Source organism: Candoia aspera, chromosome 9 (genome assembly GCF_035149785.1).
Source record: "Candoia aspera isolate rCanAsp1 chromosome 9, rCanAsp1.hap2, whole genome shotgun sequence".
NCBI classification, from domain to species: domain Eukaryota; kingdom Metazoa; phylum Chordata; class Lepidosauria; order Squamata; family Boidae; genus Candoia; species Candoia aspera.
The window spans coordinates 25,838,875-25,853,458 of record NC_086161.1 but is presented as its reverse complement, the minus strand read 5'-3'; the positions used below and the strand labels follow the sequence as shown (position 1 = coordinate 25,853,458).

The 14,584-nt window shown below is 46.0% G+C and overlaps 1 protein-coding gene across 3 annotated transcripts in view; it reads right to left on the bottom strand.

Annotated features, from left to right (window-relative positions):
* The window catches only part of LOC134502704 (tetraspanin-15-like), a 109,349-nt gene that overhangs the window by 34,695 nt on the left and 60,070 nt on the right, over window positions 1-14,584 (bottom strand). For all 3 annotated transcript variants that reach the window (XM_063311169.1, XM_063311170.1, XM_063311172.1), the window contains exon 5: window positions 4,116-4,229. In XM_063311169.1, coding sequence (XP_063167239.1) covers window positions 4,116-4,229 — 114 coding nt within the window. The remainder of the gene's footprint in view (window positions 1-4,115; window positions 4,230-14,584) is intronic.

The window sequence follows — 14,584 nt, the reverse complement described above, 5'->3', positions numbered from 1 at the left end:
ATTATCTGGACCCCTTTCAATCAGGTTTCAGGACCGGTTATGGGATGGAAACAGCATTGGTCGCACTTATGGATGATCTCTGGCGGGAGCGGGATGGAGGCAGTGGATCCATCCTTGCTCTTCTTGACCTCTCAGCGGCTTTCGATACCATCGACCATGGTATCCTTTTGGGGCGGCTCAGGGAGTTGGGGGTGGGCGGCGTGGTTCTGTGTTGATTCACCTCCTTCTTCCAGGGCTGGTCCCAGTCCGTGTTGATAGAGATCTTACCCTCAACCCCTCTTATGTGGGGTGCCGCAGGGTTCGGTTCTCTCTCCTCTCCTTTTTAACATCTACATGAAACCGCTGGGTGAGATCATCCTTCACTATGGGGTGAGGTATCATCAATATCACCACCCATCTCCTCCTTTTAGGGGGAGATGGGCGATGATAGAAATGTGAAAAATAAATAAATAAATAAATATGCAGATGACACCCAATTATACATCTCCATCCCGGGTGAAGTAAGTGATGCTGTGGCCACCCTTTCTCGGTGCCTGGGGGCTGTGGGGGCCTGGATGGAGGACAACAGGCTGTGGCTGAACCCAGGGAAGACAGAGTGGCTGTAGGTTGACGGCTCCTCGGTTTCCAGGAAATTGTCATCTTTAGTTCTGGATGGGGTGGCACTGCCCCAGACAGACCTGGTGTGTAACTTGGGGATCCTCTTGGACTCATGGCTCCTGCTTGAAGAGCAGGTGGCAGCCGTGGCCAGAAGGGCCTTTGCGCAGCTCCATGTTGTGCACCAGTTACGCCCTTTCCTTCTGGGTCCAATTCAAGGTCCTGGTGTTGACCTTTAAAGCCCTTCATGGCAGGGGCTGGGTTATCTGAGGGACCACCTCTCCCAGATCCCATCAATCCGTCCTGTTAGATCTGGCAGAGGGGGCATGATGCAAGCACCATCTGCCAGGGACTGACATTTGGTGGGTCTCAGGGGGCCAGAGACAGGCTCAGACGGATCCACTGCGGTTGATATTTTTGCTCTCTCTGTGTGGTTTGCATATTTTAAATTTTGGATATTTTTATTTTTAATAATGACTTTTTATATTTTTATCATGATTGTTTTTTATGTATTTGTTGTTTTATTTGATTGCTATACGCTGCCCAGAGTCACTTTTTGTGAGATGTGTGGCTTTATAAATGTGATAGATAGATAGATAGATAGATAGATAGATAGATAGATAGATAGATAGATAGATAGATAAAATTATTTTGATTTTTCACTGAAATAATTCTTTATGCAATGAACGTGGTCTCTTCCCAGAGTGGACCATCTCTCTTCTGAGACTCAGGAGAGGGAGTGCTCCTTTCATTTCTGCAAAGCAACATCAGCAGCAACATGTAACTAAAGACTTTGAACCTTAACATTTCCCCAGCACTGTGCTGTGTGACCTTCCCTCTTGCAGGCAGATGCTTCTGTCCATTAATTTTTAAGGCTGCTGAACATGCTCTCTGAGTCCAAATTAAGAAACCAAGGGATGCTCCAGTTTAATCATGCCTGCTCTGTCTTCAATTGTGCTAAGGCTTAGCCTGGGGTTGGCAACATGGATGGTGCCCATTTTCTCTCTTTAAATTGGGGAACTACTTGAATAAGTGTAAGTAGCCATGTTCTTGCATGAGATCTTTCAAGGTTTTAGCATATTCAGATATCCAGATACAAATGGTCAATTGGCATGAGTTGAGCCTGACTCTTGGTGACCATGTAGATGTATCCTTGTGGCCTTTTTGGCAACCCTATGAGAAAGTTTTGCTGTTTTTTCAACTTCTTAGTCTAAGAGATTTCCTGGGGATTTCCTATTCATGTACTAACTAGGGCTGACCCTGCTTAGCTTTTTAGATCAGTGATGTCAGCCGTGGGCCACATATAACTATTTTCACCCTGACACCTGCAGTATTGAACATGTCTGTGCAATTGAGCCTGCTGTCTGAAAATTACAACTGAAACCCTGCTGAAGATCATCAGCAAAAGATAATAAATGAAAACTGGATCTGGATGAATATTAAGGGAAAAGAAACAATAATGAGACTTTTGTGGTGTGTACTTCAGACCATAGAAGATATAGATGAAAACATCACAAATCAAATGACCAAGGTGACTAGGAAACACACGATTGTGATAATGGAGGATTTCAACTACCCCAGGATCAACTGGAATCAAATCAAGCTCTGTGGTAAAAAAGGGATCCAATAGGTTCTTGATGTGTCTTGCAGAAAACTTCATTATCCAAAAAGTGAAGGAGGGAACTAAAGAATTGACTATATTGGACTTGATACTTTCTAGCAGGGAAGAAATAGTTGAGGAAGGAACCTTGGGAGAGAGTGACCATGTCACCCTAGAATCCACCATACGGCATAGTGAAAATAGACAATTAAGGTCCAAACACAAAAAATCCTGAAGAGAAAGAAAAATGGGAGACAGCTGAGGACTGCATAAAGACCTTTGCATAAAGAGCTTTTCTTGTTGCATAAACCAACAAGAAAAAAGGACTATTTGAAAAAATGGAAAGAAGGGCATATAATGAAAGCAGATCACCAGGAAATAGCTCAAATCTATAACAATGGGGTCAGGAAGGCTAAGGCTCAGAATGAGAAGAGGCTTGCAATAAATGCCAAAAACGGGATATGTGCAGAACAAGAGGAAGGTAAAGGGAACGGTTACTCCACTGATTGGAGAAGATGGCAAGATGGTGACAGACAACAGGGAGAAGGATGAATTAATCAATTCCTATTTTGCATCTGTTCTTTTGCCAAAGGAAAAAGTAGTCCCACTGTCAGAAGGTGTACCATGGAGGGCAGAAGAGATAACACAGGTCAAAATAAGCAAGGAAATGGTGAAAGGACACTAGCTGCTTTGAATGCTGAGGTCAGAAGAATTACAACCCAAGTTGCTAAAGGAGCTGGGGGATGGGATCTCAAAATCACTAACTGTAATCTTTAACAATTCCTGGAGTACAGGGGAAATGCCAAAAGACTGGAGAAGAGTTAACATTGTTCCAATCTTTTAAAAAAGTGGGAAAAAGAAACCCAAGAAACTTCAGACCAATCACCCTGAAATCTGTATCTGGGGAAATCCTAGAAAAATCATCCAGCCATGCTATATATGTTTCCATTTAAATCTATAATATATAAGCTACTGGGGGGAGGGGGAAGAGGAGGGAAGAGGAGACACTTTAAAGTTCTTCATTGCTATTAAAGTTTATGTGTATCAAGTAAAGTTCATGTTAGTTGGCTTAATGGACGCAATTCTTGTCTCCAATGCTAATTGGTGTTGGTGGAATGTGGACTGAATCCACATTCAGTCAACACACTGGACCTGTTCTGACAAAGATACAGTTGGGGAGAGAGAGGGAGGGAGGGAGTGTGTGTGTGTGTGTGTGTGTGTTTGGTGCAGTGGTTAAGGCACCAGGCTAGAAACCAGGAGGCGGTGAGTTCTAGTTCCATCTTAGGCACAAAGCCAGCTGGGTGACCTTGGGCAAGTCACTGAGAGCAGTTTGACAGTGGGACCAACAGCCCAGAGAGATGATGGGGTCCCCTTTGCTGGAGGTGCTCAAGTCCAAGAAACATGTCCTTGGAATGCTTGAATTTGGGTTCCTTCACTCACCAGAGAGTTGGATTTGATTGCTTCAGTGGCCTCTTTCATCTCTAGGATTCTATGGATATCCATATCAGATGAATTCTTAGGAGCTTTTATACGGGATGTATACTTTCTGGGAATAGTAAGGGGATCTGGTGCTCTCCTACACCAGGGCAGCTTGTTGGCAAATAAGTGCTGTCTTTTGTAGGATTTTAAATTCAGCCTCCTCTGACCTGGGCACCTTACAGATCTATGTCCTTCAGCTCCTTAAACTGTTCTGGTAGAAGTTGGACTCCATACATGTGGAAGGCGCACTAGATGAGGAAGGCTGCAGTAATTGAACCTGAGCTGTGACCTGAAGAGAAGCACACCACAAAACCACATGCCGTTTGAACAGGAGGAGACTGTGGTCCCTGCCAAGAAGCAGTCCAAGGGGATACCAAGGCAAGAAGCATCAGACCACCCTCCTTTCTTCTGGAAGATTCCTGTTAAAGCCTCTTTCCCTTACCTTCCTAATACAGCAAGTGTAGGGCACTCCGCAGGCCAGGGGGCCACTGCCATTGCATGAATGGTATCGATTCACATGCCAATCTCTGAATTCATCACCTCCACAGCAGGAAAACTACAAAACAAAGAGAAGAGCTTAATTCACAGCTTCATCTTTCAATCATTAAAAGGTAAAATTGTATGGTCAGTCCAGGAAGTTCCAGAACAGGCCTCTACTCCTCAAAGAGGCTGGGACCGCTCTAAGCATGCAAGCTATTTATGCATTTATTTGAAGAGACCTATGGCCACTTTGTAAAGCTGAGGGAGAACATGTGCTACAGCCATGGTTGTTTTGCCCAGGGAAAGAGGGAGTCTTGGCCGTCTGTGCATAACAGACAGAGCTTCCTTCTGTTCTGCAAATGTCTGTGTTGCTCCCTTGGGTTCTTCTAAGGGACTGAGGGCCAGTGAGTGGAACAGGATGTTACAATGGCTGAATCTTTTTCATTTTCCTGCTGAAATACAAAGTGACAGAAATGGAAGCCCGCTGTCAACAGAATCATCAAGAGATTGGAATGAATTTGTTTTGGGCAAAACCTTGTCTGAGGCTAGAGCATATATTTTAGCAAGACCACCCAAAAGTCATCTCCCTCAGAGAGCAGGGCAAGATGGTGAAGTGGCAGCATAAACTGTATGGTGCTCCAGCAATTCCTTCAGATATTTCTGTTGAACCCACTGCAGAAGAGAAGCCTTTGTTAATTACTGTTCAAATCCAAATTTCCCTGCCAGTGGCTGTCAGATGGAGAACAGCTCTAACAACAGATTTCCCCAGAAAAGCAATAACAAAGATAAAAAGGAGGATACATCAAAACCCAAAAAAGATGATGAAAACACTCTGGACTAAGAAAGGACACTGACCCTAATCAACTTATTACTGGAGAACTTTCTACCCATCAATACCTCTGTCGGTGAGTCAAATCCTTATGTTCTGTCATCCCGCACCTTGTTAGATTGGGAAAGCGAGGAACTTATACTCCTTGAGGAATGAGGGCAACTTGAAACTGGGGAGGAAAAAAGATCTGAAACCCCTTCCATTGAAATGGATGTGGAGCTGCTAGCTAAGAACTATTTGTTAACAGGTTAGACTGTAATCTCAATCTGTGACCAGCTGCTGACAGCTAATTACAAGATCGATGAGCTAAAACGTCTCCTGGACCAGTTTATCGTGGACCGGAGAAGCTGGTCACTTAACGACTGACTATCTGACAGCACTAAGATCTAAGCAAATATTAGTAGCTCAGGGTTGAACTGTGGAGTCCTTGGTTCTCTCTGAGCCTTGTTGTTTTCTTGCAGACATTTCATTGCCAGACTAGGCAACATCTTCAGTGCAAAGAGGGAGTGGGCCTTGCTCTCAGCAGCTCTCAGGCTGCTTTGTCTGAGTGCCAGACTTCCAGGAATTCTCTGGCGTTTTTGGATTTGGCTTGGTTTAGGACCTGGCACTAGCAAAAGAATCTATGGCTGCAGTTCTGCGCAACACACCTGTCCTAGCCAAATACACCAAAATAGAAATACCCAGGATAATGGACCTCATCAACCTCTGCCTTACAACCTACTTTCAGTTTGATGAAGAAATATACCAACAGATCAGAGGAACACTCCTGGGATCACCGAGTTCAGGACTTATAGCAGAGATCATAATGCAGTCTGGAAAGGATAGCACTCCCACACATACAACCCAAAGTATGGATCTGGTATGTAGATGACACTTTTGTCATAATATAAAAGAAACAACTGGAAGAAATCCAAAAAACCATCAATAACATCTTTAATGGAATAAAATTCACAAGGGAGGAAGAAAACAACCACACACTACCATTCCTGGACATCCTCATCAGTAGAGGAAATGAGGGTAAGTTGGAAACACAAGTCTACAGGAAAGCTGCCCACACCAACCAAGCTCTCCACTACCAAAGCGACAATCCAACCTCCCACAAGAGAAGCTGTGTAAACACATTATTCAGACGAGCTCTTACACACTGCAGCAACCCAGAACACCAGAAAAAGGAAAAAGATCATCTGTACAGCATCTTCCAACAAAATGGATACCCGCTCAACTTTATCAAAAAGTGCCTCACCACCCAACCCACCACAACCCAACCAATGGAAACTATGAAAAGGATAACACTGTCATACATCAGAAACATCTCAGAAACCACCAACAGACTGTTACAACCACATGGTATCACTCTAGCACCTAAACCAACTAAAACTCTTCAAAACATACTAAGTAACCCAAAAGACCCAATAGCCCAAGAAGGAAAACAGGAGTTATTTACAACATACGGTGCAAAGACTGTAACAGGCACGATGTAGGACGGACAGGCAGAAGACTAGCAGAGCGCATCCACCAACACCAACTAGCAGAAGACACAATGAGAACTCCTTAATCTCACAACACATGGACAGACTCAACCATAGTTTCAACTGGGAAACGGCGAGCATCCTAAACCAAGCCAAATCCAAAAACGCCGGAGAATTCCTGGAAGCCTGGCACTCAGGCAAAGCAGCCATCAACAGACACATGGAGGTAAACAACATTTACATACCATTCAAAAGAGACAATAAAAAAGCCAAAAGATCAGAACACCTCCTCGCCAGCAATCAACACCCAGATATGCAAAGATTGACATCAGGATTAACACCAGATGAACCATCAGACAGCACAAAGGAACTATTAACTGAGGCAATCAACCCAGCAGCAAACAGCAGCCCAGTCAAGGAACTCCCAGGGAGAGAGCAACACCCCCACCAACACAAGCAGGGCAAGCCACGGTCTATAAACTGAGAGCAGGGCCCTCTCCCTGTTGGCACTGAAGATGTGGCCTAGCCTGGCAATGAAACGTCTGCAAGAAAAGAACCAGGCTCAGGGAGCATCAAGGACCCCAGCACTAAGATCTGCTATATAAGGATGTTAGGGAGGAGCAGAAAACTAGGACTGCTGTGGATCATCCTCTGACATTAAGACTTCCACTTTTACCAGCTCAAACAACCCACGTTTCTTACAACTGCACAGACTCGCGCTTTTGATTGCTAATAACCAATTTAATTCAATTCTGGAACGTTCCAGACAAAAAGAGCTGTAACACTCTCCCTCTCACAGATTCTTCACTGCCCAGTGCTCCATTTTGACCTACTAGGTTTGGACTGTCTCCCCTCCAGCCAAATATATTATTTGGTGCTTACCTTTAAATCTACACTCTATCCTTTCATGTTAATCAGAATGAAGGACTTTCTGAACAAATATGAAATAATCCCTATTAGAGTTTTTAAAGATGCCTCTATTCTTTCACTATTAGAGCTCAAGATTCAGCCTTCATCCAGGGGAGTTGGTAAAAAAAAAACAGCTCACAACACTTCAGTGCTGACTCCCTACAACTAATAAGGAGGACTGATCCTCCAGACTCAAGGCCAGCTGCAATCAGGCACTCTTCTCTGACTCAGAAGACAGGCGAGTTATCCCATCCTCCATATCTAAGGATATTGATTTATTGATTTATTTATCCATTTATCCAGCTTAAATGAAGTCCAAAACTCTTTAACATCTGCCATACCCTCAGCAGGGACACTTAAAACTTTTGCCCTGCCCTCTGGCAGAGAGACTCAACCAACTGATTTATTCACCTCTGTGCCTCAGTCTCACATAAACAGCTGTCCCTATTAGAAAAAAGAGGGGTAACTGTCTCCTAATAAAGTTTGACGTTACTGATCAAACTGACTTCGCTACATCCTATTCATTCATGGAAATGAAGAGACGCTGCTCTTCACCTCTTTACCCGTTGACTTGACACCCCAAGAGCCAGACACAGGCTCTATAGTCTCAGTCTTCCAACTCAGACCTTCCTGTTCCATTCAACACTTGTTTACCATCAGACTTTTGCCCCACAGACAATGTTGCCAAACTCTCAACGGATAGCCATTTGGGGCTCTCTGCTAAAACTAGCCCCCCTTGTACTGCATCCCATTTAAATGTCAATAGCACCCTGATTTGGCATGAACTTGTGTATATTCAGGCTGCTCATTCGCAGGACGACACAGCAAACTCTTACGCCCCGATGCACCTGTATTCTGCCTCCCAGCAGGAGAGGAATCCTTGCTCTCCCTCTATTGCTCCAGGAACAGCCCTGGCATGTGGTCTTCCCTTTTTTGATTTCACTGGACTAGGTGCACCTGGCTATGTGGACAAACTGCTAGAGTGCAAGGCCCCAGAAGAATCCAATGGCTCTTCAGGAACAGATTTCACTGATGATGATAAAACAACTGCTACTCTTAAATCCCCCTCCCCCACGGTCAAAGTTTGACACAAACTTTGTGTCCCTGTCTTTCCCAAAAGACTCGCTCAACATTCTACCAGAATCACTGTCCCTGCTTTCCTGGAATGTTGCTGGATGGGAAGTTAGAACTAGAGAGTCTGCTTTCACGAGCCCTATTTCCCAATTCAACATTCTTTTGTTTCAGGAGACTTGGTCAGCCACCGATTCATTGATTGAGGGATACAAATCCCTCTCTCCTGGTTTTGGACAAGGGAGACATCGTGCTGGCTTGAGCATTCATATTTCAATTGTCCTCAACACTGAGACCATTTCATTAGATTCATGTGAGAACTTTGCACCAGCAGACATTCTTCACTTTTCTCACGAGAAACTGTTCCTCATTAACTTCTATATACCGCCCAACATCACTCGACTGTGCATGGCAGAAATCTGATCAAAAGCAGAATTTTGTATTAACTATCTTAAGCTGTGCTTTCCAACTGCCCATATTGTCATACTGGGGAATTTCAATGCTAGATTAGATCCAAATGATAATCAGCTGGGTGCCAAATACCAGCAAGGTGTTGGTTATCACCTTTAAAGCCCTACATGGCATGGGGCCAGGCTACCTGAGGGACCGTCTCATCCCCATCACATCGACCCGCCCCACCCGGTCAGGCAGAGAGGGCATGTTGTGGACCCCGTCTGTAAGGGAATTCCATCTGGCGGGGTCCAGGAAACGGGCCTTCTCTGCAGTGGCCCCCGCCCTTTGGAACATCTTGCCCCAGGTGGTGAGGCAGGCCCCTTCACTCCTGACCTTCCAGAAGGCCCTGAAGACTTGGTTCTACCATCTCCCTTGGGGCGGGAAAGTGGGTAACCATTCTTGGGGGTGGCTTGCACCCTAGAGCCACTAGGGTCATGGAACCAACCAATTTCTGCCTCTCACTCCAAGAATTCTGCTTTATTTTGGAAACGTGTAAGTCTCCAATCAGCTCCCTCCTTTCAAATCCCATCTCTTATTCCTGCTTCAACCTGGGAAGGCCACTTCAGATTGCTGCACACACAGGAGGAGCCATCCCACCCAGAGAGGGGGTTAGACTATGAAGGAACCCTGCTCTGAGATCACAGAACTGATCAAGCAATTGAAATTGACCAAAGCTCCAGGCTATGACTTCATCCCAGCGGGGGTTTTCCACAATAATCTAGATTGGTGGGTGCCTGTCCTGGCTTCTCTATTCACCTTTATAGATAACAATGCCAAGACCCCCGATGGGTGGGGTCTGCCCCGGCGATTCCAATCTACAAAAAAGGAGGTAGAGGTTGACCTGCCAAGTACCGTCCCATTAGCCTTCTCAGTGTGGTCAGTAAATTATATGCTAGACTCCTGTATAATAAGCTTTTGGACTGGATCAGAGAAGAGAACATTCTGGCTGATGAGCAGGCAGGCTTCAGAGAAGGCCGCTCACTCCTTGACCACGCTTTGACTCTTTGACGTTCAGTTGAGGAATCTTCCTCCAAAGCCCACTCAGCATTCTATGCAGCCTTCATTGACCTTTGATGTGTCTTCAGTTTCCTCTCCAGATCTAAATTATGGGAGAAGCTGAACTCTTCCTCAATGGACAGGAGGTTGTTTGGGCTCATCTACAAACTCCCTAAAAATTCTCAGATGGTGTGATGTAACATGCACGGACATTGCACCAAGGAAGTCCCAGTCAAAAGAGGTGTGAGACAAGGGCGCATTCTAGCTCCCCTCCTTTTTAACCTAGTCATCAACCCCCTTATAGACAAACTGAACGATCCATCTCTCCACCCACCAAAACTGGGAAACAGACACATATCTGTTCTTCGATATGCAGATGATGCTCTGCTTTTCTCCCAGGCACAGATTGTCCTGAAATGGGCTGCCATGGCCTCAGAGCCGGGCTCCAAGATGTGGGCAGATCAGGTTCCACCGGGCGCTGTGCCTGCAGATTCAGCAGCCACTGAATTCAGCAATGATGCCCTCTCGAGTCCCTCCTCAGCTAGCACTGGTTCTCCTTGGCAAACCCTTCTGGCCTGAGAATCTTCCCCATCAAAATAAGTGCCTTGCAAGCAAGGGGCAAGATGCTGACTCTGCCACAAGCCCGGTGCCTCATTATTGGCACCTGCTGAGCAGGGAAAGTCTCAGCTGTGCACACTTGGCAGGGAGAGGATTTAAACTGCGCAGGGACTGCCTTCCATTGCTGGAAGCAGCTTCAGCATCTCGCTTTGTGCTCCGTGAAATCTTGCTCTTGACTCCTGCCTTGTTTCGACCTGGGTGTGTTCCTGACTAAGTCTCTGCCTCATCCCTTGGTACTTTTCAAGTTATTGTGTGGTATTTGACTACGGACTACTTCTCAAGCTGCTAGTAAGCTGGTGGGCACATGCACGCTCTCCTGCTTCCCCAACTCTTCTTCTGTTGCCTCCCCTTGCCTGGCTGCTGCCACCTCTCCAGACAAGCCTGCCTGTCTTTTTACAAGCCTCACTGCAAATGCATCCCTCCTAAATGCCCTACTCCTTCCGCAGGGTGTGCGTATTCCACCCACCATCTCTGTAAGCCTCCAAGCTCCCACTTCATGCCCACGCTTTGCCTGCCAATTTGCATGGGCGCTCTCTCCCTTCATTGAAGCCAGGACACAAAATGGGCACTTTATGCACTTGCTGAGCACTGTCACCTCCCTCCCATTCCCACTAATTCGCCCAGGGCATCAGTTTCTGGGAAATTCTCCCAAAGCACTTTTACTAGAAGAAGAGGAGTTGATAGAGAACTTTTTTGCTTGGCTTCTCCCTGACCCATGGGATTTACACTTGGCCAGCCATTTTTGGCTTTGTTCATGCATGGGTGATTTTCTTAATCCGGAGTGGAGCGTCTCCCCCACCCCCCAGTAAGCTATTTAGGCAAAGGCTCAGCAGCCTCCAATCCTCTTGCAGGGCTGGCTTCTGCTGAGGGAGCGTCAGCCTCTTTCTCTCCCACTGCTTTTGGCTCACAGGTCTGCTGGGGACATGCTGCAATTGGGCAACAAGGTGTGTGTGTGAACTCAGCTCCATGTCATCTTGCCCCTCAGAAGGAAAGTGGATCCCATCCACAAGGTCACTGGAATCTCTGGCACAACTTGCCCCAGGCAGGGCTAATTCTTCTTGTCAGAAGAAGGGAGGAAAATCTTGCCCCTTTTCAGTGTTTTTTTTTTAAATTAAAAGAGTAAATTTTAAGACATAAAGGCACAAAGCCAGCTGGGTAACCTTGGGCAATCCCTCCCAGTTCTAGGAAGAGGGGAATGGCAAGCTATTTCCAAAAGTCTTGCCAAGATGACTGCAGGGACTTGTCCAGGCAGTCACCAGGAGTCAACGCTGACTCGAAGACAAACAACGTTAAGACAGCACAGAGGGAGGCAGGCAGGCAAGGTGGCGTTGCCTGCCAATTCCCAAATAGCAGCTTTTGTAGATCCCCCAACTCCATAGTCAACAGACAGATGATGTATACAGCATGAGGATTTACACTGATTGACCTTCACTAATGTAAACTTTGATCCTTTTGATTGAAATGTTCTTGGGGCAAAGTGATTGCTTTAGTTATCACTTTTCTTTTCATTAGCACTTACTTATACAGGTTGGGATAGACCTGCTTCTCAGTGCCCATCTGGCTGAGGTGGTTCATTAAAGGTCCCCTGCTGTTTTGTATGACCCAGCCAGTTGCAAGCTTTGGAGGACCCCAGGATGGAGGCTGGGCTCCTGCAGGGTCCTGAACTAGCAGGACCCCTCAGTGGTGGATGGTGAGTGAAGCAGCGAGCAGGCAGGGAGGGCTGGTGCATGACAGGCAAGGCCCACAGCCAGAGAGGTCTCAAGAATGCCTCAACCAGACTGCTTCCCCCCAATCTCGCTGTGGCACGACTTGACCTCCCAGTTGACTTGGCACCCAATGACCTCTATTCTCTTGCTGAAGCAGAAAAAGCATGCAGGGCAGGCTCACACTTGGTGCCCTGATCCAGAATCAACTCTCAGCATGATAGACTCACCAGCCACAGGAAGGATCCATTTATTTCTCATCTCGCTGCACAGCCTGGCAGTGAATACATGCAGGCAACTGACATGCAAAATGCTTCACAGTATACCGACTCTCCAATTTATGGGACTCCAATTCAGCCTGCTTCATTTGCTTGAAGAATGTATTATTTCTGCAGGCAATCAAGGAATTTCAGTCCTGGTTACAGAGACGTGGCCCCTCAGGCCCAGCACATAGAGAGGGATCAACTCTCCTCTGGGCTGCATTTATACTTCAGCAACTGGATTTTATGGAGTTCGTGGCTGCTGAGGAAGGAAACTAATCAGCTCCACCGGGCCACAAGGGTACACAAAGGAAGTGAGCAGATGCCCGCACACTCTGTCAGTGGTGGGCAATTTGCCCCCTCCAGAACTCCCACCATCCCTTGCCAGTGGTCATGCCACACAAGGCTGCTGGGCAAGGTAGTTCAGCAACCTCAGGAAGCATATATTATGGTCTGGCATTCCTTGTGTGCTGCATCCAGTTATTGGTTGAGTCACAAAGCCCAGTATCACCATGGCAGGCCTCATCTGTAAAACCCTAACCCCACACAGCTACTTAAAGGGCGGCTTACTTCATGGGGGGAACTGATGAAGTCCTCTCTCTCAGTCCTCCCTCCCTTGTTGTTTCAATGGACATGATTCAGACTGAAATGGCTCAGGAGGGAAGCCCACTCAGACTGGCCCTGGAGGAGAGCCACCCCTTTTCTCTCCCCAACCCCCTCCGGACACCAGGGCACACCAGAAGGCTTTTTAACACCTTTCTGAATGAAGGTGGTTAAGGTGGGGAAGGTGGTTTTAAAGAGTTCACCATTCCCCGTTTCTCTGGGGCAGTTTCTTCTCATCGTGGACATGCATATGCACCCCCAACCCTCCCAAGAACAGCACTAAGTCTCATGTTCTCCTTTGGGTGAAGGGCTCCTTCAGTGGCTGTGCAACGGAGTAACTTTTTCGGAGATCCACCTGCCCCGCCCCCCATCCCTGCTGCTGTTCTATCGCTTAAGGTTTTCAAAAGGGTGACTTTGTTACTGTAAACCATCTTGAAGGATGGAAAATCCTTTTCATTAACTAGGTGAGGCTCAGGTTGGCTATCAGGGATTGGTTCTTAACTACAGAGCTCAACCAAGGGTTCTTGGTCTCACAGGGCATCATTCACTCTGCTTCTGAGAGATGCCTCTGAATTGCAGAGCATGGATGAACGAAGTGTCTCAGGAAGGGTTATTGGGGTGGGAAAGAGAGATGAAACTGCTGACATTTGCTTGCTGAGAAGGCAAGCCACTTGAAATTTAGCTGCTGGCCCCCCTGCGAAGCCTGTTTGATATGCAGATAAGACAGCAGCCATTAAGTGAGAACTCTCCCAGAACTGCAGTCATTAAGCTGTTTGAATAAAAATAAGCAGAAATCAAGAAGATATATGGACATAGAAAAAACGTTCTCACTTTGGATCATAATTTGTACTATAAATTGTTTGGCAATGGGGCTTCTTCTGCCTATTTTTTTTAAAAAAACAAACCATTTAAGATTTTTGGTGAAGTAAGGACGTGAAGCCAGAAGTATAAGCTGTGATGATTGGCAAGATTTAGTAGCTTACAAATTAAATAGCCCCTACTTTTTTCTCTCATAGAATTACATGTACAGGTTGGAAGGGACCTTCAAGAACATTTAGTCCAATCCCCCATCCAGGGTGGGAATCCACTCGCAGGGCATCCCTGATAGGTGGCCTCTTAACATCTATTTAAACACCACCAGTGAAGGAGACTTCACCATCTCCCAAGAAAGCCTATTTTCCTGGTAAACAGCTCTTAAGGTTAGGAAGTTCTTTCTGATGTCCAATCGAAATCTACTTCCTTGGAATATAATCCCATTCTTCCTTGTCCTGCATTCTGGAACAACTCTGAACCATTCAGCTCTGTTTTCTACATCACAGCCTTTCAGATACTTAAAAGCAGCTATACTTTTCCCTACAATCTTCTCTTCCCCAGGCTAAACAACATTTAAACAATATTTTCAACCATTTATTCCAGGCCCCTTATTATTTTGGTTGCTCTCCCCTGGACATATTTCAGTTTGTCAATATCCTTCCTAAAATGCTGTACTCAAAACCAGTTGCAATATTCTAGGTGAAAAA